Here is a 21,172-nt window from a genome sequence, read left to right as displayed (position 1 = left end):
GAGGTCTGTTAAAAATATCTAGAATGATCCCACCGACCATTCACTAAATCAGTGATAATTCTTTGAAAAATAAAAACCAACGTCCAGTACGATCGGTTGCCCTTTTTTTTTTGTGCCATTTCCAAAATTTGCGAAATCTCATGCCATTGACCTGTATATGATTGCGCCAGATTTCGCCCGAACTTCTCCGAAGTACACGATGAAATCATCAGCACCATTTTTGGCCCGTTCCTGGCCTTATCGGTGCCAGTAGTGACACAAAGTTTGTTTGCCGACCCGCCCGGCCGCGTAGGGGAGGAAATAAAACAAACAACGGGCCTCATTTGAGTAAAGAGTCTGCAAGAAATCGTTTCGTGTAAAAATTGTAAGAATATCCGAGGCACAACAGTGGAGTGGGATGAAACAACAACACTCCTCGTCGGACGAACAAATTTGTGTGTTTGCAAATGTTCGCTTCGGGAAGATCGGTTAGCATGGTGTAATTATGCGATACGGCGGTACTTCGCGCAGACATTGGACCCGTATTTGTTTATCAATATTATCATGTGTTCCGGGACGACGGGTGAGAACATGAGAATTGAAAAAATCAATCCATAGGCGCATCCTCGGAGGAAGGAGACCCATGTTGACTTGCGTTTGTGAGGTGATGATTGTTTGGAAGTTGTTCCGCAAACAGTACGTGTGTGCGAAGAAAGTGGACAACTTGTTTGCTATTCTGGCAAATTTCACTCACCCAAAAATTTGCCATGCGATGAGTCGCCCAAAATCGCGGAATTTGGTTGGTTGGTTTTATTTGGAAGTTGGAAAGATTTATTAGCGTCAGATGTCAGATTTCTTTTCTTCGATGTGGCAAGTTTAGTCAGCATTTTTTTAACGATGAATTAGCAAAGTTCCACTCAACGCAGAATTCCGCACAGTATAAAAGATTTCCCAATTTTTCCAAATTTTGAAACATTTCTGGACTGCAAATATTGGTGCTTCTCCCATAACAGAACAGATATGATTCAGTCTTATTTATTTTCTATCAGAAATTGGTCCACTAGACCCTACGCAGATCTTAGAAATGCTTCAAACTTCAATGTTAGAACACCCCAACGCGGGAATCTATGCGTCAATGCCCCGAGTCTAAAACTGCTCACCAGCTGATGGCGCTGATCGCAAGACACAGCATCACTTCCCTGCGGTCACTGCCATACGAGCAACTGCAGTCTTGCAACACCGTACGCAACCATGGCCCAAAATGAGTCTGCCTACCCTGGGAACATACCACCAACTTCGAAATCCCCCTCAATGTTCGCGTTTCCATACGGCACGCGGAAGGTCCGCGACACTAGCCGAGCAATCGTACCAGCTACTTACCCAAGAACCAAATGGCAACTGCAAGCTGCAACACCGCTGAATAGGATTGGCGTCGATAGGGCTAGGGCCAAAACCGATCCAAAATGCTTCGACCACGACTAAGCGTCACACGATCTGCGGAAGGCCCAGCCGGCTATGATGCAACGAAACACACGCCAAACGCACTTAGGCCGTGTTAGCAGCAACCTGCACACATTAAGCTGTCATAAAACCTGCATCACACCAGCAGCATGCAGCTGCAGCACACTCGCACAGTACAAAACGCGCACGCACACTGGCACGAGACACTGGCTGCTATCACGACCAGTTGAAGGCTACCCCGTCAAAACCGAACGAGCCCACCTGGTTCCCACGATGCAGCCGAAAGGGCGCTGGAATTGTACTACAACCCTCCGGCTGGTGGTAATCTATGCTCGTGCCGCGGAAGCGTTTGATTTGAGAATCGGTTCGATGTTTAACGCACCACAAACGCACACTCACAAGCCCACTGTATCACTAATAACCCAATTCGGAATTCCCAAAGTGGCGACTATTTCGGGGGTGTTCAGCTTCTTAAAATAAACCCAACACTTTCTTCCCACCGTGGATCAGAGCGAGAACGAGTGAGATAGGAGTGGGATTCGATCCACAATTTCAAGGGCACTGTCTCACTGTTTTGCCGTCTCCCTGTTTTGCAGGGCTTCCGGACAGAAAAGGATCCGCAACTCACAGGAACGCAACCCGCTTATCACCGCGACATTGATCTTCGGCGCACATTCTGAGCACACTCAGGGGGCACGATTATACTATTTGGCTTCGCTCTGGCTCCGCTTTGGTGAGGTTTTCTTAGTGAAGCGTTTTCCGTGCACACACAAGAACACGCACACCGCCGTATGCGAATCGATCAAAACCCTGAACCTCGTGCGTGTGTGTGTGAGAGCCTATGTAAACCGTACCTCCACGTGCGTGTCGGACACGTCTCCTTCCGAGTTCCGAGCTGTAGGGCACCAGGACAGGTCACACGGATTTAATCACAAGCACGAGGCAACTACACGTACGCACGTATGCACTTGGAAGTGTTTGCTTCCGCAATTTTGTATTATTTAAAGCGTATGCACAGTTCAACTGCTTCCGACTGGAGTGCTCGACATCGAAAGGACACTCCAGAAAAAAAAAAACAAAACTTAAAACACGATCGTTCACAATCTCCACGAGGAGGCTTGGGAATTTGTTTTTTCGTCTGATCGACCAGCGACACGCGCTTGTAGGAAGAAACACTTCTGCACGGGTCCAACGTTGAGCGCTTTCTGATGCGAGTACGGCCCAATTCAAGCCGCCCAAACCCACCACGCAACGCGGTTCGGGCGCGAGAGCTCTGTTGGTATAGAGTGGTCGGCCACTTTGCCGGAGGATTCCCGGGAGCGATCACGGCACTCGCGCGCGCGCGCGCACACCGTTGGAGATGCCCGCGCTTATCGCGCCCGATGAGAGAGCGGCGGCCTAGCATCATCCGGCCGGTAGGAGAATATGTGCGTGCTGATCTTCCGCTTGCTTGAGCTGATCGGTGTTGGATGATCCCGTCTGCATTCGAATCTGCCCGTGAGAGCGGTAGCATCGAAATGCACACGTGCTTTGGAGAGAGTGTTTGGTGCGTGGCGGCGATGTTGTTGTTGTTTGTTTTCGGATTACCTTTAATTGTGGCTTTCGGGGTTGTGATGGGGTGGTTCGCTCTCACAGTTTTCGGAGGGTTGTTTCGACGGGGTGAGTGCTTTATGCTTTTTTGTTCGTTAAATCACTTTTACCGCTTTCTGTGCAAGGATATGAAAATTGCTAGGATTTAAGTTTCTTATGAATAATCTTTAAAAGAGAAACAAAAAGTGATAGACATAGAGAGAGAAAGAGAGAGAAAGAGCTTGAAGGAGAGAGAGAGGTTGAATTTAAATCAAGGGATTTGGAACGTATGCGTGTTCTCTCAACGGTAGCCTACCCTTAAACAGTTGGGAAAATTCATTCAAGCTTTCTGAAGATATCTGAAATATTGGTGCGGAACGTTATGTTTTTTTTTTAAATTTTAATTTCGTTAAGTCAAATTTAAAGGTAAAATAGCAGGTACACACTAAGTAAAAAAGAGGAGAGAATTCATTTTAAATTCTATCCACATAATTCCTCGCATGATAATGATTGACTTATAAACCATGAAGCATACATTTTTGTCATTATTCGGGCACGGAATAGGTGATTATATTTAAATGGAGAGAATGTGTGTGTTATAGAAAACTGTTAAAACTTAGTAATTTTTTTATTTCGTAAGGACGGCCAGGCCGTATTCCTTAAAATCTAATCTTATATTTAGCTTAACATTTCATCAAACTTATATCCTATTTGGAGGAAAGACATTTCCTTCTCCCTCAATTCAAGTGCACCTTATCCCGGGTGAGCTCGGTTGTGGATGTTGTTGCTGCCAGGTTGCCAGGTGCTAAAGTTGTCCTCTCTTAGCCTGCAAAGGGGTTGGTGCCTCTTTGGAGCAACGAGCCGTGGACACTATCAATTGACTCCCAAGAAAACCCCCTTTGTTGCGGATACTTTGTGATGATTCGCACCTCCATGTCATTGCAAGCATTTCGATGTTGTGGCTGGCGATCCCACCATCGGCAGAACGCACGAGTCCGAAAGTCACTACAACTTTGTGAAGCTACAGTAGCATCTAACTCACGCATTCAGCCAACAGTAAAGCCGCCAGTCACAACTACACGTCGTTCAAACATAATTCAATTGGTTCAGTGATCTAATGCTGCCGCTGGCGACCCTGACGATAGCAAAACGCAGCAGGAGCCGCCAGCCACAATAACCCTGCAAGGTTACTGCAGAATCGAACCCAGACATCCCGCCAACGACAAGGTCGCCAGTTATGACTTTAGATCTCCTAAACCAACTTTTATCGATTCTGGGGCCGAAACAGCGACCGGCGCATGTCGACGCCACCGTTGCGAACTTGTAATAAACAAAGAACAAAAAAAAACCTCAACAAACAAAAAACAAAAAAAACAATAAACCTAACAGCCTACAATCCACTAATAGGACTTTGGCGGAGTCAAACAGAATCCGCGCATATTCGTAGCCCTTCTGTCCCAGGATATCGCGCATCGGCACCGCCGGGGAACTTCCTGATTCTCGAACGGCTACTAAGAGCCTGGGTCTAGCCGCATCGAACTACACATATGACCAGAGGATGTGGTCAATGTCGTGGTATCCGTTGCTACAGCTACAAACCTTGGAGTCAGCGCTACCTATATGTTGAAGATGTGCATTTATCGCATGATGGTTCGAATTAAGCCTCGACATCATGCGAATAAACGCAGGATCTACCGGGAGTCCGTGAAACCAGGGACGCAGGGAAATCTGTGAAAACTTAGTAATGATAATTGACATTTTTTTTAATATCTTTACACTTTTATAGGCTTCATAGTACAATTATCAGTAGGATTGAAAATCAATTCCCATATGGACCGTTTCCCCGTGTTGGGGACTTGACTACTAAACTGGCTGGCCGAAAGGTCCTAGAATATCGGTTAAGCAAAGAAGTAGTACATTTAATTGTTAAATACGAAAATACTTCACTAACAACACACTATTTTCCAGTCATAGTGCGAATATCCACTTGTTTGAAACAATCAAGATGTCGGCAAGTACATTATTGACAAAGGTATAGAATCAGATTGAAAGTGATTGATAGTGCGATATAGTGACTGAAAAGCTGGAATTTGGCAGACATCAACCTCAGACAATGAACAGCATCATGGACTTCGCATAGCATTCTCTTAATTTTGGGCTACTAGACACGAAATGAAGTGATAAAGCAATTTAAAACATCTCTCCAAGACTCAAAAACTCAAGAAATATAATGTGATGTCAAGACGCTCAATTTAGTTAGAGTCAGTTACAATCGTATATTACACATTGTATAACGAAACTTAATTACGAATTTAAAATTTCGGTTGAATTTTTAATGTGAGTGTCAATTGTTATAAAATCAAACAAGGTTAAAAAATTAGGCAAATGTAAGTGTTTAAGTTAACATTAGATACTTTTTAAACAATTAATTACTTCTTCATTTATGATACACTTACTATGAAACTTCGCAACGATTCTTACTTAAGAGTTGTTAGAGCTCTGAACGAATATGTGTTCAACGCTCCTAAAGCTTTTACAAAAACTGAGATAGCGACTTTAGAGTGACAGGCTTTTATAACCGATTTTCAAAGCACTTATTTCGATACTTCTACTTCTTCTACTTCTTGGCTCAACGACCTCTAAGGTCACGCCGGCCTTTGAATGGCTTACGAGATTTGCCGATACCACGTATTTGGATAGTCAGTCCTCACTACGGGGGGACGGTCCCGGATGGAATTTGAACCCTATTTCCATGGGTTACTTATACTAGGTATAGTTAATAGGAGCTATAGGTTACGAGACCTGAGAAAAAGTTATCTACTAAAACTTATCTACTAAGCACCAAGTGCCAAAAATAGCTTCTCAAATACTTTTCCCGGGGCGGCGAACACTATCTAAAAAAAAGACAAATAGCTACATATAAACAAGCCAGTATTGAGCAAACGTTAATATTTTGTCAGAAATTGTTCTCAACTATTCTCTTGAATTTCAAGGAAAATATGTACGAGGAAACTACCGCAAAGCAAACTGTTGATGAGTCATGGGAATATTCCTTGGAATACAAACATAAAATACATAGGAGTCTACTTTGACAAACGGGTTACTTTTAAAACAAATATTGAAAATATTCTAGTAAGAAGGAACAAATTGATTACAAGTATGTACCCTTTTCTTAATCACAGATCAAAATTGAATTTAAAAAACAAATGTTTTCGTCCAGTACTAACGTATGCAGTCCCAGCTTGGAAGAGAATAGCATTCTCACATCGTAAAAAAATACAAATATTGCAGACCCAGATATTGAAGAGGATCATGAATATTCCTCCTTGGTACAATACTAGAGAGCTTCACAGAATTACAAATAATAGCTACAATTGAAGAATTTATTCAGAAAATCTACCGAAACTATCACAACGGCTGGCAAGCAAGTAGTTTAAGGACATTGAACCAGTCAGCAATTTAAGCCATGCTGGCTTGAACTTAGGTTAATTTATCTTTTTATTTATCCTTTATTTTCGTTTTTATTTATCATAATCTTAGGGTTCGGTTAGATTTCAATAAAAAAATTGTTTTATGGGTTTTTTTTGGGAATTTTTCCCATTTTATAAATATTAAAGCACAAACGATAGCAAAAAAAAAACAGCAATCGCTAACCACAAAGAGTCAGTGAAGAAAGCAAACGGTGCGAACTCATTGTAAATGAACAAAAATTGTTAAACAGCACTATAAATATTAAGTCCAAAACAAACTACTACTGCTACTCTCGTGGATTTTCAACGTAAATTTGTTTATCTCAAAAACTCAGAAGCTCTGTTTTGAGAAGTTTATCACTGTTTTGTGTGGCCCTGAAACTAAAGGAGGAACTAGGTGACGCCTAATTTTTTTTCACAATTACACCAAAGAACTAATATATAACTAATTAAAAACCAAGTGTAATTGTGACACCGCTAGTTGTCTTTCGAAGCTTACACCGCTTCTGATATTTTCGTCCTTCACTGACGCCTGCACGATTAGCGTCCCGAAATGTTGTCCTCTAAAAGCGAGGCTTCTTCCGCTGGGGTAAGCGACCGCCTCCTCTCGGTGTTAGCTTGAGAAAACTCGCGGACTCTGTGCATGTCTCCAACTCTTGGATTTCTCCACCTCTCTCGACCATTGGCCCTACGATTCCTACTGGAGCGAATCCGCCGCTGATGAAGGCTCTCGACGGCGGCGTCTCCTTCCGGGACAACGGTGCTGGCCTGCACACTTTATATCGCATCCTGACCGTTTCCCCGCAGTGAGATCTGACTATCCAACTACATGGTATCGACAAGCCTAGTAAGCCATTCGATGGCTGGCGTAGTACCCATTAGTAGTATTAGACCCATTAGTAGGTCGTTTAGCCAAGAAGAAGAAGGTAAAGCTAACTTAAAATGGTTGTTGTCTAATTAAATACTCTTGCTTGTTCGACTGTTCGTATGCGACTGACTGTATTTCCTGCTTATAAACCAATACTCTTATTCTACTTATGACTACTTACGCACTACTCTTACACCTATACACTAATACTATTTACACACTACATTCTCCCCCTTAAACGAAGTTTCTATCCAATCTTTACACTTCTCCCCCTTAAACGAAGTTTACTTATTTTGGGTATTTAAAACGTGATTGCCCTTCTACTCTTTTTGATCTTCGTACGGGTGGTGGACTCGACTCACTTCTTTTTCTTTTGTAAGACCATTTGTTTGATATAGGTATTCTATTTACTATAAACTTATCATGCATTGTTTTTCGTCTTAATTGATTTTTGTGTACTTTACGTATTATTCCATTAATGCTTATTAGGTACACGACTTCTCCTATTCGTTTTTTTACTACAGCTGGAATCCATCTCAGAATTTCTTTAAAATGATTCCTGTAATATACCTCTTCTTCTTCATGAAATGCATCTTCCACAGTTCTTTTCACAATATCTCTTGTTTGCTCCTTGCATTCATCGGTAATCTCTCTTTTGTGTGCTGCTGTAGGGTTAATTTTTGCGATAAGGGTATGTGGTACATAGCAAAACACTTTTTCGCTTGGTGTCGCTTTTGTTACTGTGCATGGATTGTTTCTATAGTTTATCAAAAATTGATTTAGTTTCCTCTGTAGATTTAATGCTTTAAATCTTGCATCTAACAGATATTTTTTCAATGCATCTTTGACCGTTCGCACCGCCCTTTCAGCTAATCCGTTAGATTGTGGGTGATACGGTGGTGATTTACTGACCTTAATACCTTTTGACTTTAAAAACATGACAAACTTTTCTGAACTAAAGGGAGGCCCATTGTCTGATACTATCTCTTCTGGCACTCCGAAACATGCGAAAAATGTTTCTATGACTTCAATTACATATTCTGCTCTTATACTTTTCATGATTTTCACTTCTATGAATTTTGAGAAACTGTCTACCATTATCATTATCGTACTATTCTCGAAATAAAAAAAATCAATGTGAATTCTCTCAAACGGACGTAAGCTTTTTGGCCATTTTGTGGTAACTACTTCCTTCGGTATGATCTGTCTTGACTGGCAAATTTGACACAATCTAATGAAATTATGAAAATCCTTATCCATGTTTTTCCACCAAACTAATTTTCTTGCTGCCATTTTCATTCTTACAAGACCATCATGATTATCGTGGAACAATTTTACTATTTCCTCTTTCAGTTTTTCTGGCACTATCACTCGATCGTTGAATAGCAGTATTCCATTTTCTATCCCCAAATTGTTTTTGATTTTAGCATACTCTTTTAACTGAACTGACTCGTTTTTTGACCAACCGTATTTTACGTTCTTATAGACTTGTTGCAGTAATCCATCGTTCTGCTGATATTTTCTTATCATTCCAATGTCTAAAATTTCATTTGAAGATAGTGCATTCAATGACACTTCTACTTCTTCTATTATTGATTCTTCTGCTAATGGTAACCTACTCATAGCATCTACATGACCCATATTTTTTCCCGGTCTATGCTCAATTACATACTCGTAGTTCGCTAATATTAATGCCCAACGGCTTAATCTCGCCACAGCTATTGATGACGTTGCTCTTGAAGGCTTAAAAATTTCCTTCACTCCTGCATTATCCGTTACTAGTTTAAACTTTACTCCGTAAATATACTTATGGAATTTTTGCACTCCGTAAATTACCGCTAACGCTTCCTTTTGAACTTGTGCATAGTTTTTTTGTGCTTGTGTTAGAGTCGCAGACGCAAAATAAATTGGCTTCTCTTGTCCACCTATTTCATGCGATAATACCGCACCTACCCCATAGGGACTAGCATCTACCGTTAATATTATCGGTTTTTCAGGATCATACGGTTCTAATACGTGATTTGCCTTTAGCAGTTATCGAAAGACTCCTGACATTCTTTTGACCACTCAAATTTAACATTTTTCCGTAACAATTCGTGTAATGGTCTTAGTAAATTTGCTAAATTTGGCAAGAACCTTCCATAATAGTTTAACATTCCCAAATATGCTTGTAATTGCATTACGTTTTCAGGTGCTGGGGCATTATCTATCGCTTTAACTTTATCTGCATTTGGCGTAATTCCGTCTTCCGTTATAACGTACCCCAAGTATTCTATCTTCGTTTTGAAAAATTCCGATTTTTTCTCATTTATCTTTACTTTGTATTTTTCAAGCCTCTTCAACACTTCCATCAGATTTTCCATGCATTCTTTTTTTGTTTTGCCTCCTACCAAAATATCATCCATGTATGCTATACCTGGTGTTCGTATAAGTATTTGATCAATGATTGATTGAAATATAGCCGGTGCTGATTGCACTCCGAACGGCATCCTTGTGTACTTATACAACCCTTTATGTGTATTTATGGTACAAATATCTTGCGCATTTTTTGATAACCTCACTTGTAAATATGCTCCGGTAAGATCTATCTTACAAAATATTTTCCAGTTTGCAATCTTAGCCAATATATCATCTATTTTAGGCAATGGATAGTGTTCAACGGAAAGATATCGGTTTATTGTCGCTTTTCCATCAATACAAATACGTACCGAACCATCGCTCTTTTCTACCACTACTATCGGACTTGCCCAAGCCGATGATCTGGTTGGTATCAATATTCCATCTTGCACTAATTTCTCTATGTTTTCTTCTACCTTTGCCACAAGTGCGTACGGCACCGCATATGCCTTATGAAATATTGGAGTGTAGTTTGGTTTTAATATCAAATTTGCTTCGAAATCTTCGATCGTTTCTTTATGATTGCCATCAATCAAACTAGGAAATTTCTCTCTCATTTCATTATTCCAATTACTTTCTTCGATTTGGTTTAACTTAAACGTTTTTCTCCATTCCGGGAATAAGACATCTAAACCATCTCGCCCTAATAACGCACTTCCTTTATCTCCAGTTGGAATTATTACAATTTGCAATTTAACCGTTTTGTTTTTTCGTGTCGCATCCACTATCATTTTACCCAAAGGAATTAACCTTTGCCCTGACGCCGTTATGAAACGTAATTGTGTTGGTTCTAACTTCACACTTCTAAATTTATCGAGGTAAATGTCCTCTGTTAATACCGTATTACACGCTCCGCAATCAATCTCGAATACTACATCAATACCGTTAACGTTTAACACACACTCTTCTGGTTCACTTAACTTATTTTCGTTTGATATGTGTGCGAGCGGAACCTCTCTATCGTACGTTTTCAAACTTTGCACTCGCATGTTCTTATTTCTACACAACGACGACACATGCCCGATCTTCTTGCATGTAAAACACTGCCACAATCGTGCTGGACATGTTTGTGGATTGTGTAGTCTCCCACACCGGTAACACTTTCTCTCGATTGCGTGCACGTTGCTCTGCTTGTGTGGATGATAACTGCTCCCGACGTGGTTGTAGTGCTGCGCACCGACGCTACTTTTTGGCGCGTGCCTAATTGCCGCCATTTCTCTGGGCTGCACCTTTACCGCAAAAGTCTCGTTCTGCTCTTCCGCCGCTTCCCACGTTCTCGCGATGCTTTCGGCTTGCTCGAAAGTCAGGTCAGACTCTCTTAGTAGGCGCTTCCTCAACCCGTCGTCCCGTACACCAGCCACCAATTGATCACGCAACATTTCCGATAAAAACGATTGGAACTTGCATGTTTGTGCATTGGCCTTCAACTCCATAACGTACTCAGCAATGGAATGTTCTTTCTGCATGCAGTGACGGAAATTGTAACGCTCAGCCACCACATTCACTTTTTGCTCCAATTGTTCTTTAAGCTTTATACACAGCTTTTCATAATTGCACAATTTCGGCTCCTCCGGTGATACCATCTTCGATATCAGACTGTATAGTGACGCTCCTCCTAGTGTTAACAGCATCACTGTCTTTTTCGACGCCTCTATTTCGTTCACTTGAAAGAAAATATCCATTCTTTCCAAATATTCACGAATACTTTCACCCATGACGAAGGGTTCTATTTCACCAATTAAAGACATTTTTGGACTATTTTACTTCTGCTGACTATAGACTTTTGCACACGGACCGAATTATCCTCGTCGCCAACTGTTGTTGTCTAATTAAATACTCTTGCTTGTTCGACTGTTCGTATGCGACTGACTGTATTTCCTGCTTATAAACCAATACTCTTATTCTACTTATGACTACTTACGCACTACTCTTACACCTATACACTAATACTATTTACACACTACAAAAATTTATAGAATATTCATGATTATGACGAGAACAATGAACGTTCATAGTTTAAGTGATTAATACATTGCGCAATAATTTATCCAATCTAAAAAATGTTTAATTTTGTTACTTGTTTTGTAATTTTTTTTTTATGTGAACGTAATTACAGTAATCAAAGATACAGTAGAGAAAAGAAAAGAGGACATGTTTAAAAAATAGTTTTTTTTATTTTAAGTAAGAAAAATAAAAATGTTTTTGTTTAAATTTTAATTTTATGGTACGGTGGTTTGGCAATATTTTCACCAGAATATCAAAAAGAGTTTTAAATCTAATTCATGGTTAATCTAATGATAGAAACATTTTCGAAAAAAGTTACGTAACTGTTTAGAACTCAATTTAAAAAAATATTTCTTTAACTCATTGAACATTGGATTCACAATCTCATTTTTACTTTATGTATAGTAGCAGGTGGTCTTAATTTATTGTTCAACACTGTATTTTCCTGCAGAAGATCTTGCTCATCACAATAATCAATATAATTCTTACCATCGTAACAACAGCAGTAAAACCCGATACAATGCTAATATAACAGACTCGAGTAAAATTCACACCGTTTTTACTTTCAACGGTTCTGTGCAATGGAAAAAAACCACAAAAAGATAATCTTCCATCCCAAGCAACAAAGACTAAATCATACAGGTTAAAACAAAACGGTTGAAATATTTTCCATTTTCCTTTGCGTTACGTGCAAAACGATTTGCACCGTACGAAGGGAGGGATTGTTTTGGGTTCCCTTTTATCATCATACACCCAGCGATTTATGTTGCAACAATGTAAGAGCCCACTAACCACCGGCCGGCCGAAGAATGTCGAGGATGCCACTCGTTGCACTGCAGGTCGCCGATTTCGCTAAGGATCTGTGCTGTGCTGTGGATTGCCTTTCTGCAATCTGACAGAATTACAGTTGTAAGGCGATGAGCGCACGAAAGAAGGAAAGGAAGAAAAAGCTCCAACAGCGCGTAAACAAACACGTGAGTGGGCTACAAGGGAATTTAAGCGGCATGAAGCGGCACGGGGAGTGGAGTTGGGATAGGAACAAGAACAAAAGTACAACAACCTGACACCAATTACGATCACATTAGCAGTTGCTTTTGTTGCCTTGTGCGCTCGGCATGTGCGCTCCGGCCCGCATGACTTGACGGTGCATTTTCCGGGAAAACACTCCTTGAGGAATCCTTTGCTGGGGAAGGAAGCTAAGGTGACGCTGGGAGTCGAAAATGATCGCTGTGGAGGTCGAACGGTAGCATAATTTATGCGAGCGAATGACATGCTTCAGCATAGGTAGAGATGGAGAAGCGTAAGCACGCGGCACACGGGATGCATGGACTGTTTTGACACGCACAGGAGATGTCACTGCTGGATCCTGGAGTCACCGGGGCGAATGGGCGAACGAGAGGGAGAGAGCGAGTGAACCGGAATCACTCATTAATATTTATGAAACCGACCATTCGCGGTCGCGGTTTATTATGATCGTACCGATCACACCAATCTGTGCGGGTTGGCGCATGGCGAATTGTTAATTAAAAGTTTGCCACATCCCGGATTGCCGCACTCGATTGCCTACGGTTTTGACGAGCAGCGCACAAATTAGTTTCCACCCTGAGGGCGTTCTACCTTCCTTCTGATACCGGAACATATCCACACACACACACGCACATTGTTCACTGGATCCTTGTCTACAGCCCCCTTTTTATCGTGCAAGGACGCAAAGGATCCTGCGCTTGTGATAAGCAAGATGTGCTGCTGCAGAACATTACATGACCTGTGTTCGCGAGACACTCAAATGGCCAAGGTTCTATCCTGTGCTGGAAGAGAGATTACAAGAACGCTTCTTCGTTCTCTTCATCTTCGCAGAACAATCTTCTAGATAATTATATCACTTGCCACCATCGTCGCCCCAGGAACAAAACCCCTGGTGAAAAGTGAAACACAGCACACTGCACGGGTAGAGCATTTTCTGCACTATTTCACGGTTCGTCCTCCACCCAGAGTCACCTTGTCGATGCAATTAGCGGATAAACGGTGACGCGACGGATGTCAACATTCGACGATGGTTTGCGGTTGTGTTGACCATCGGAACCGGTTTACCGGACATTGCAAGCGTGACCGAACCATCCGCCGAACCTGATGGAGTTTTGATTTAGAAACACGGGTAAGCTGCGTTTGCTACGTGTGGAGCGATGCAGTAAGATTCTACGGCGAAACGGTAGAATGGTGTGTGAAATATTTTCCGAAAGATGTAACAGAGACGACGCTAACTTGCAGGTTTTCGGTTCAATAATATTATTATTTTGCACTGAAAACTCTATTGGTCGCTTTACAGGTTAATTGTAAATTTGTTCTGTTTGTCATAAAGTACTTTTTTGGTCTAAGAATGTACTAATCGGACAGTATACAAATGAAATCTAATGATTAAGAATTCCCAAAAACGAACCTTCAGATATCAAAAGCGAGACTGGCCATCTTTTCCAGGCTATCCTTTACCGTATGGATGGATTGATGAGACCACGAAGTCATAAAACCTTACTCAAAATCTTTCGTGTGTTAGACGTTTTTTGTCTTTTATCTCCAAGAGTGAAAAGTACTTGAAACATACCAAAATTGTATAAGATATGTGATCTTCTGCTTCATCTTGGCTTAATGACCTCTAGGGTCACGCCGGTCTTCGAATGGGTTGCTAGACTTGCTGATAGATAGATACCACGTAGTTAGATATGGTTCGGATAGGATTTGAAACCCGGTTCTGCTGTTTGCCACGTGATATGTGGACTAGTGACTTCCAATCTTCAAGTTTTTGCTCATGGATCAATCTGATATTAGTAACAAATCTTCTCGTTCGAACAGAATTTCGTGAACATCAGTGTATGTTTGATCTATTTGATGTAACAATACATATACCGTTGCTATTTACAAATATATGTATAAATGTATCGTCGATTTTGATTTCGTCTTATTTGCTACTTTCATTTTCTTTCCCTGACCGTCTTTCTGTCGTTTTTTTTTCTTGTTAAATTAACATGTGTTTAATTTTTTTATTTAAAAATTTTTGATTTATTTATAAATTCATTTAAAGACCTTGTTAACTGTACTTTATTGCTTATCATTTATTTTATTGATTTTTACAAAAAAATTAGCTTGACGATCTATTGTCAATATCGCATATCATAACTTTTCTAGAATAATATATATTAGAAATGTTAATAAATCATGTCCCTTCAATTCTTTAATTATAAACAGTTGTACACTTGAGATATAAATATAGAACTGATAGCTCCAAAAGTATAGAACAGACAGCTCCAACTGATTTACTGATAAATTGTAAGGAATAACGAAACAAATGATTTAAATATTTTGTTCTAAAATTTTGCACATACCAATTTTTTTTTTCATAAGGGACGGCCAGGCCGTATTGCTTACCTAAAATTTTTGACAAATGAAAATTACTCCATTTAATTGTATTGGTTAAATTGGTTTGTCTGATAGATTACAGATTTTTTTAAATTTATTTCCATTATTACGACTCGTCGCCGTGTTGTCAAGACTGATTGTGTTAACCATATTTTTTAGTGTCGTTGCTATATGTTTTATAAGTACCTTTAAACATCTTTTTTTATGGTTTCATAAATTTTTTGAAGGTTTGTGACACAATTTAATGTTTTTTTTTAATTTGACACAAACGTTTTTTTTTTATTCGAGGCGGTAAGGACGATAATGTTTGAAGTTACTTACATTTATGTTTCATGTTGTTTTATATTATTTGTCATAGTGCTTTGAGTGTTTTCTAAATGTTTTTTTTTTTTTACAATCCACCATGTCCATATTTTTTAATTTGTAAGCTTACATTTACTTCTTTTTTAATGTTTGGACATAATTCTACATACTTTTCGTTTTTATTTTAGAATGTGTAGAGAAGAGACAGCAATCAGTCAAACATTTAACATTTGATTTGAATTAAATAAAATTCACTATTATAATGAAACCAAGAGTAAAACAGTTAATGAGCAAATAGTCTCTTAGTGGCAAACAGCGGCTGTATTAAAAATTCGAATAAACCCCTTAATAAACCCATTGGCATACTTAATTTTTCTGGATACCTTCTCCAACCCCAAACTTTCCTATTCATCGAATAAACTCGCAAATTTTATGCATTGATTTTTGTTTCCCTTTCCGCGCGAAGATCCTTCATAATGCGGGGGCTACTTAGACAGTTGTTTACAACAATTTTTCTCGCTTCAATACTGCTTACAAAACAGACTAAGCAACTTCCAAAGACACTTGTTTTTTATCAACGCTTTTCACACCTTTCCACGGTTACAATAGCCAAGTACAATAGGATTACACCAACCCGTTCCGAGGGAAAAAAGTGTCACAATAAATCAAAAGCATTTCCACATCTGCTGACCGCTTTTAGGTTTTTTATCCATCGGAAAGGCTGTGTATGAGCTTAAGCTGGCGGCCACACGTTTGGTGGAGTGTTGTTCTTCTCTGTTGCTTTCCTTCCATTTCAATCGGTATGGTTTCCCTGGTGACGTACGATACGGATGCTGAATGATCGATATTTGCATGTTGCAGCTAGGATAGGACATCCTCGAGTGTAGGGTTGAAGGGTGGAATGAAATTTGAATTGAGGAACAAATAAATAATACCACTGTGAATGTGAATCAATCGTCTCGAAACCGAGCTCCAACGGTATAAAAGAGTACGCTCGCCTATGGTCAGGATGTATTCGGCTATCGGCAGCTTGTGTGATCAGTGTCGTCTAATTGTGTTTTGTCGTGTAACAGTGCGTGCAGTATGAAATCCATCAGGTGAATTTGTCCTCGTTTGGTTGTGATAATGTGCTTTATCTAAATATTGTTTCCCATAAACACGCCTAAAGCTCATCCGGACATCTTGTGGCTAGTCTGTTCGTGCTGGTAGCACTCTGTGCGGTGTTGCTTCCGGTGCCAGGCTCCTGTCAGGTGACGTTTTCACGCGACTGGAATGCGGGAAAGCGTTCGATGCCAGATTCGGCTATTAATGGAGTGACCGAGTGTTCCGCCATCTGGCGTTCGGTGAACAACTTGTGTGCTGCGGTGACGGTGAGTTAAACAGTGTTTTGGTGTTGTGAAGTTTGTTTTTTATTTACGGTGACGAACAAATCCATAAGATTTCTTTGATATCTTATTTTAAAATTCTTCAAAAATTACTTAAGGGTGAGATAAAATAGGAAAAGAAAACATCTTCATCTTCCGGTTTTCCAGCTATTGTTTTTGGTGTTTTTAGTAAGTAAAACTTTACCAAAATTTGGAGAAAGGATAGATAATATCTTAACATTCTTACAAAATGTTGTCTTTGCTCGAATGGAACCAAATAATTACTTTCAAATAAGAAAAAAGGTCAAAAAATCGTGAATAAATTTCTATAGCATCCAAGCTAGAGCATGCAAAAATTCAATATTAGATAATACTCTAAACATTTTTTCCAAATTTAAATTAAAAAAAGCTTGCAATACGCTCAAATCGTCCCTAAACATATAAAAAAAACTAGGAAATTTAGGGGAATTTTAGGGTTTTAAAGCGAATTTTCCGATTGATACAAAAAACCACCGTTTTCACATGATCTTCTAATAATTTTCTCTCAATGTAAAAGAAATATAACAACATACATTTTAAAGAGTTTATAAAGTGAAATGAAGTGATTGGTTTGCGCGTCACTGTGTATTGGTTTAGTTGTAAAGTTATACATTGGTTTAGTGTATAGTTTGTAGTTTTTAGTTATTATCTATTCTTCATAAGAATAATTACATTTAAAATTATGTCTGCAATTTGACAATACAATTTCATGAAAATTGTAAATAAATAAATACATAAAAGCATTAGCTACTAGGGAAAATATTTCTATACTGTTATTTATGAAGCCAATATTATCTAATGTTTGCATCTTTCTCGAACATAACACAACAGAACTTGTTCATATCGTGAGCCCTGGAACAGTTTATTTTTCTGATTGATTTGGATTTTTTTTCGGCAACTCAATTTTTTTTAATTTTGTGTTATTCCATGCTTATCGTATTCACTTAAATTTATTTATATAATTTTTTATTTTTTTTAACTTGAATATCTAAGTGAAAATTAGTTTTCCGTTCCATGTTCAACATGGATTTATCTCACTGTTCGTCGATGTTGCTTCGATAAGCTCCCGCTAGATGACGATACATGAATTGGTGTTTGTGTCTTGACTAAACTCGTCGAATATCCCAAAAGGGGATATTTTTATAAAGGGTGAAACAGAAACATCACATCGAATCAATTATTCAAAAATAATTACTCGTTCATTCCAGAAAATTACTTCAGCTACTTCTCCCTAACTTCCTCTCATTTCGTTACAGAAAAACATTCAACACTTAACGCTGTGCGAAACGCGTTCGCTGCTTAAATCGTTGCAAACGGACGAATCGTCAATGGAAAGCAACAGTGGGAACAATCTGCCCATGTTTTCCAACAGCCATATCTAAGTTGTAATCCAATGTTGGATGGATTTCAAACGAATAATGTCGTGCTGTATCTATGGTAGCTTTTAAAATGTTTGACAAATGGGACGTATTACACGTGATTATTTTAGTTTCTACTACGACCTTGAAAAGGTTTTTACTTATCTTTCTCCTCCCGTACCGATGAAATCGATTGTTATCCTTACTTGTTTCTTACTTCAGAACAAAACATAAACATTGCTCCTATAGCCCTTAAAAAAACAATAAATGTCCCATTGCAAACAGTGTAGCATACAAAAATATCACCATCGTGTAAGCAAAGATGAAATACAACATGAGCAGAACAGAAAATCGAAAAAAAAAAAATCATAAAAATGAAATCATAAAAACAGTAAGAATAATAAACGATTTAAAACATCCCCCGATTGTACTTCCAGCAACTTGTGGGTTTGATGTTCCAAACTCCGAAACTTTGGTGAATTCTCACGTTTCCTCTTGAGTTTTTTTATTTTTATTTCTTCTCGACGACACCTTACAAAAGAAAATTCTTTCATGTTCGCTCATTCGTGGTTCGGGATTTCTTTGGTCGGCACGGAAGAAAGCGGGCTAGTGACGCATTCAAGCACACAAGCTCACACCCATTCTACGCGCCCTTCGCAGGTCTCTCATGTGGGTGAATTGAAAATTAATTTCTGTCAGAATAATATTTACTTTTCTTTCGCGGGTTACGGGTGAAAGAAACTGACTGGCTGGATGGATGAAACACCATTCTTCTACCAGGCGTGCTGACGATTAACACGATGATGAGTTCATTTTGAGTTGTTATGTTTCGTTTCCTGTGGGAATGGTAATTGCAATCGAAGGATAGTTTTGATATGAAAGTTAAAGAGGGTAAAAATCAAATACACAAGATCGGGAAGCAAATTAAAATTCATCGGTGTAAAACGATTTTTTTACTTGTTTTAGTCTCAGCTATGCAGTGCCTTTATAGCCCAGGTATTTTGTTTTCAAGTAATTTTTTGGTGAAATGTTTCTATACCATTTTTTAACTTATTTTTTTGTTACAATCCGTATAGAATTTGAAGATCCAACAGCCACAAGATTGTGAATTCATCAATGGAGAGAACAATCAAATAAACTGTAAATTATTTTTATCCCACAACAACTGTGGCCCACAGCAACAACAAACACAACACACAACAACAAACTACTTAATACTTTAAAAGGTGAAAAAACAAACAATAAAAAATGTTTAAATGATTTTACAACAATTATTTCTGCTGAAAATAAGAAGATGTTCTAGCAAAAACGGTAACAATTTCTTCACCTTTCTGCAGCATTTTCTGCAGCTCAGAGGATATATAATAATAACAAAGGATTTTCATGCTGCAAAAAAAAATTCAAAGAACGTTTAAAACTTAAAAAATTGTTTTTTAATTGAATTTTCTTTTCTAAAATAAAAAAAAAAATGTTTGAATAAACCGGGCATGCCCGGGATAAGGCACAACTCAAGGAGGAAATGGTAAATGAGTTGACCATGCGGCGATGATCGGTCCCATTGGAACCAAATAAAAATAATTCTGTTTCATACTGTTCATTAATCAAGCTTCTTAACCCTGTTTCAGGGACTCTGTCATTTTATTTTAACAAATCAATTGACTATTATCATAAACGTTATTTTGATATACATCTTAAAAATGGCAAACGCATAGGTGGATAGGCGTGCTTCGTATGCAAGCAAGTAATAATTGTAAACCAGAACTAACGCAACGGTCCATGGATCGGCAACATGGCCGATGCTTTGCGTGATGATTATTAATGAGGGTCATATTATCGTTTCCCAAATGCTACCGCACGATGCGCGAAGAAGGTTGGGCCCGAGCGCGAAAGAGAGCTTCCTTCTTCGTTTTTAGTGCATGAATGTCTCGAGACTTGAACTACTTGAACGATTAACTTCAACAAGGAAGTCAGCAAAAGTAGAAGAAACCGGCCTGTTTGGAGGCATTATTAGAGGTGAATACGTACTCTCCTCACACACCAACGCCTAGTACTTATGTTTGCCTAATGATTTCCAATCCAAACTCGGACGAGCGGACGAGCGACAATGTGAACAATGACTTTTTTTTTTACTTTAAATGATTCGTGAGTATGAGGAGCAAGTGAGTGAGAAGAAGTAAAGTGCATCTTCAGCCAAACCCACCGACAGACGGACCGAGTGTCGACGGGAATGGCCATCTGTGGAATCTGTCAAGTGGGCATCCGTGTAGAGTAGTCCTGAAGTGTACAAATGAAGGAATGCTCCACTAGCCATATATTGTACCCTTTTGCTCGCTCACTCATGGCAGCAACGGATGCGTGATGCTCCTCCACCTGGGGAAACGATCATTTAAATGTTGCACTCAAGATGTCCGTTTGTGTGTGTGTGTGCTGCAAGTGGAAGGAAAATAAAAGCCGCTCATTAATATCCGGTAGTCGATCGATACAAAACAGCGACTCAGCGTTTCGGCAGATCGTTTGTCGGCGAAACCCCAAAACACTTGAGATAGGTTTGCTGAAGAGTCCAAAATGCTTGTGGACGAGCCTATTATTTGATATATTGTAATATAAAATTTAATTTGAATGGGCGATTGTTGTTAATGTTGAACCTGATGATTTACTGATATTGATAACGTTGAGAATTGCTGATTGGTGTGAGAAGAATTTTTAACAATCTTTTGTTTGTAAATATTTATACTAGTTTGTAGATTTATATTAACTAATATGAGGTCTTATTACTTTACCATTAGAATTATTGTCTGCGCTTAAAAATAGGATGTTTTACATTCTTCTCTTTTGAGCCCTCGCTCTTTTGAGGCCTCTAAACTACTGGGAGCTGGGAGCGGTGAAACTCCTTCTCCTACGCACAGAGGTTTTGTGGTAGTATGATAGCAAATATAATACAAAATATAA

At 39.2% G+C, this 21,172-nt stretch overlaps 2 protein-coding genes and 1 pseudogene across 2 annotated transcripts in view; 1 reads left to right on the top strand and 2 right to left on the bottom strand.

Moving 5' to 3' along the window:
- LOC126559083 (40S ribosomal protein S8) overlaps positions 1-21,172 on the bottom strand; it is a 269,441-nt gene that overhangs the window by 90,640 nt on the left and 157,629 nt on the right. The gene's annotated exons all lie outside the window — the stretch shown is intronic.
- LOC126567174 (uncharacterized) lies at positions 7,668-11,459 on the bottom strand (annotated as a pseudogene).
- LOC126559468 (adipokinetic hormone/corazonin-related peptide-like) lies at positions 16,546-18,260 on the top strand. Its single transcript, XM_050215631.1, has 3 exons — positions 16,546-16,559; positions 16,631-16,832; positions 18,122-18,260. The coding sequence occupies exons 1-3, from the start codon at positions 16,546-16,548 to the stop codon at positions 18,245-18,247; spliced, it is 342 nt and encodes a 113-aa protein (XP_050071588.1). The 3' UTR covers positions 18,248-18,260.

This window comes from Anopheles maculipalpis, chromosome 2RL, assembly GCF_943734695.1.
Source record: "Anopheles maculipalpis chromosome 2RL, idAnoMacuDA_375_x, whole genome shotgun sequence".
NCBI classification, from domain to species: domain Eukaryota; kingdom Metazoa; phylum Arthropoda; class Insecta; order Diptera; family Culicidae; genus Anopheles; species Anopheles maculipalpis.
This window is presented reverse-complemented; position numbering and strand designations above follow the sequence as displayed.

Coding starts and splice junctions, on each gene's coding strand:
- LOC126559468 (XM_050215631.1), top strand. Junction 16,833..18,121: donor ACTTGTGTGCTGCGGTGACG/GTGAGTTAAACA, acceptor ATTTCGTTACAG/AAAAACATTCAACACTTAAC.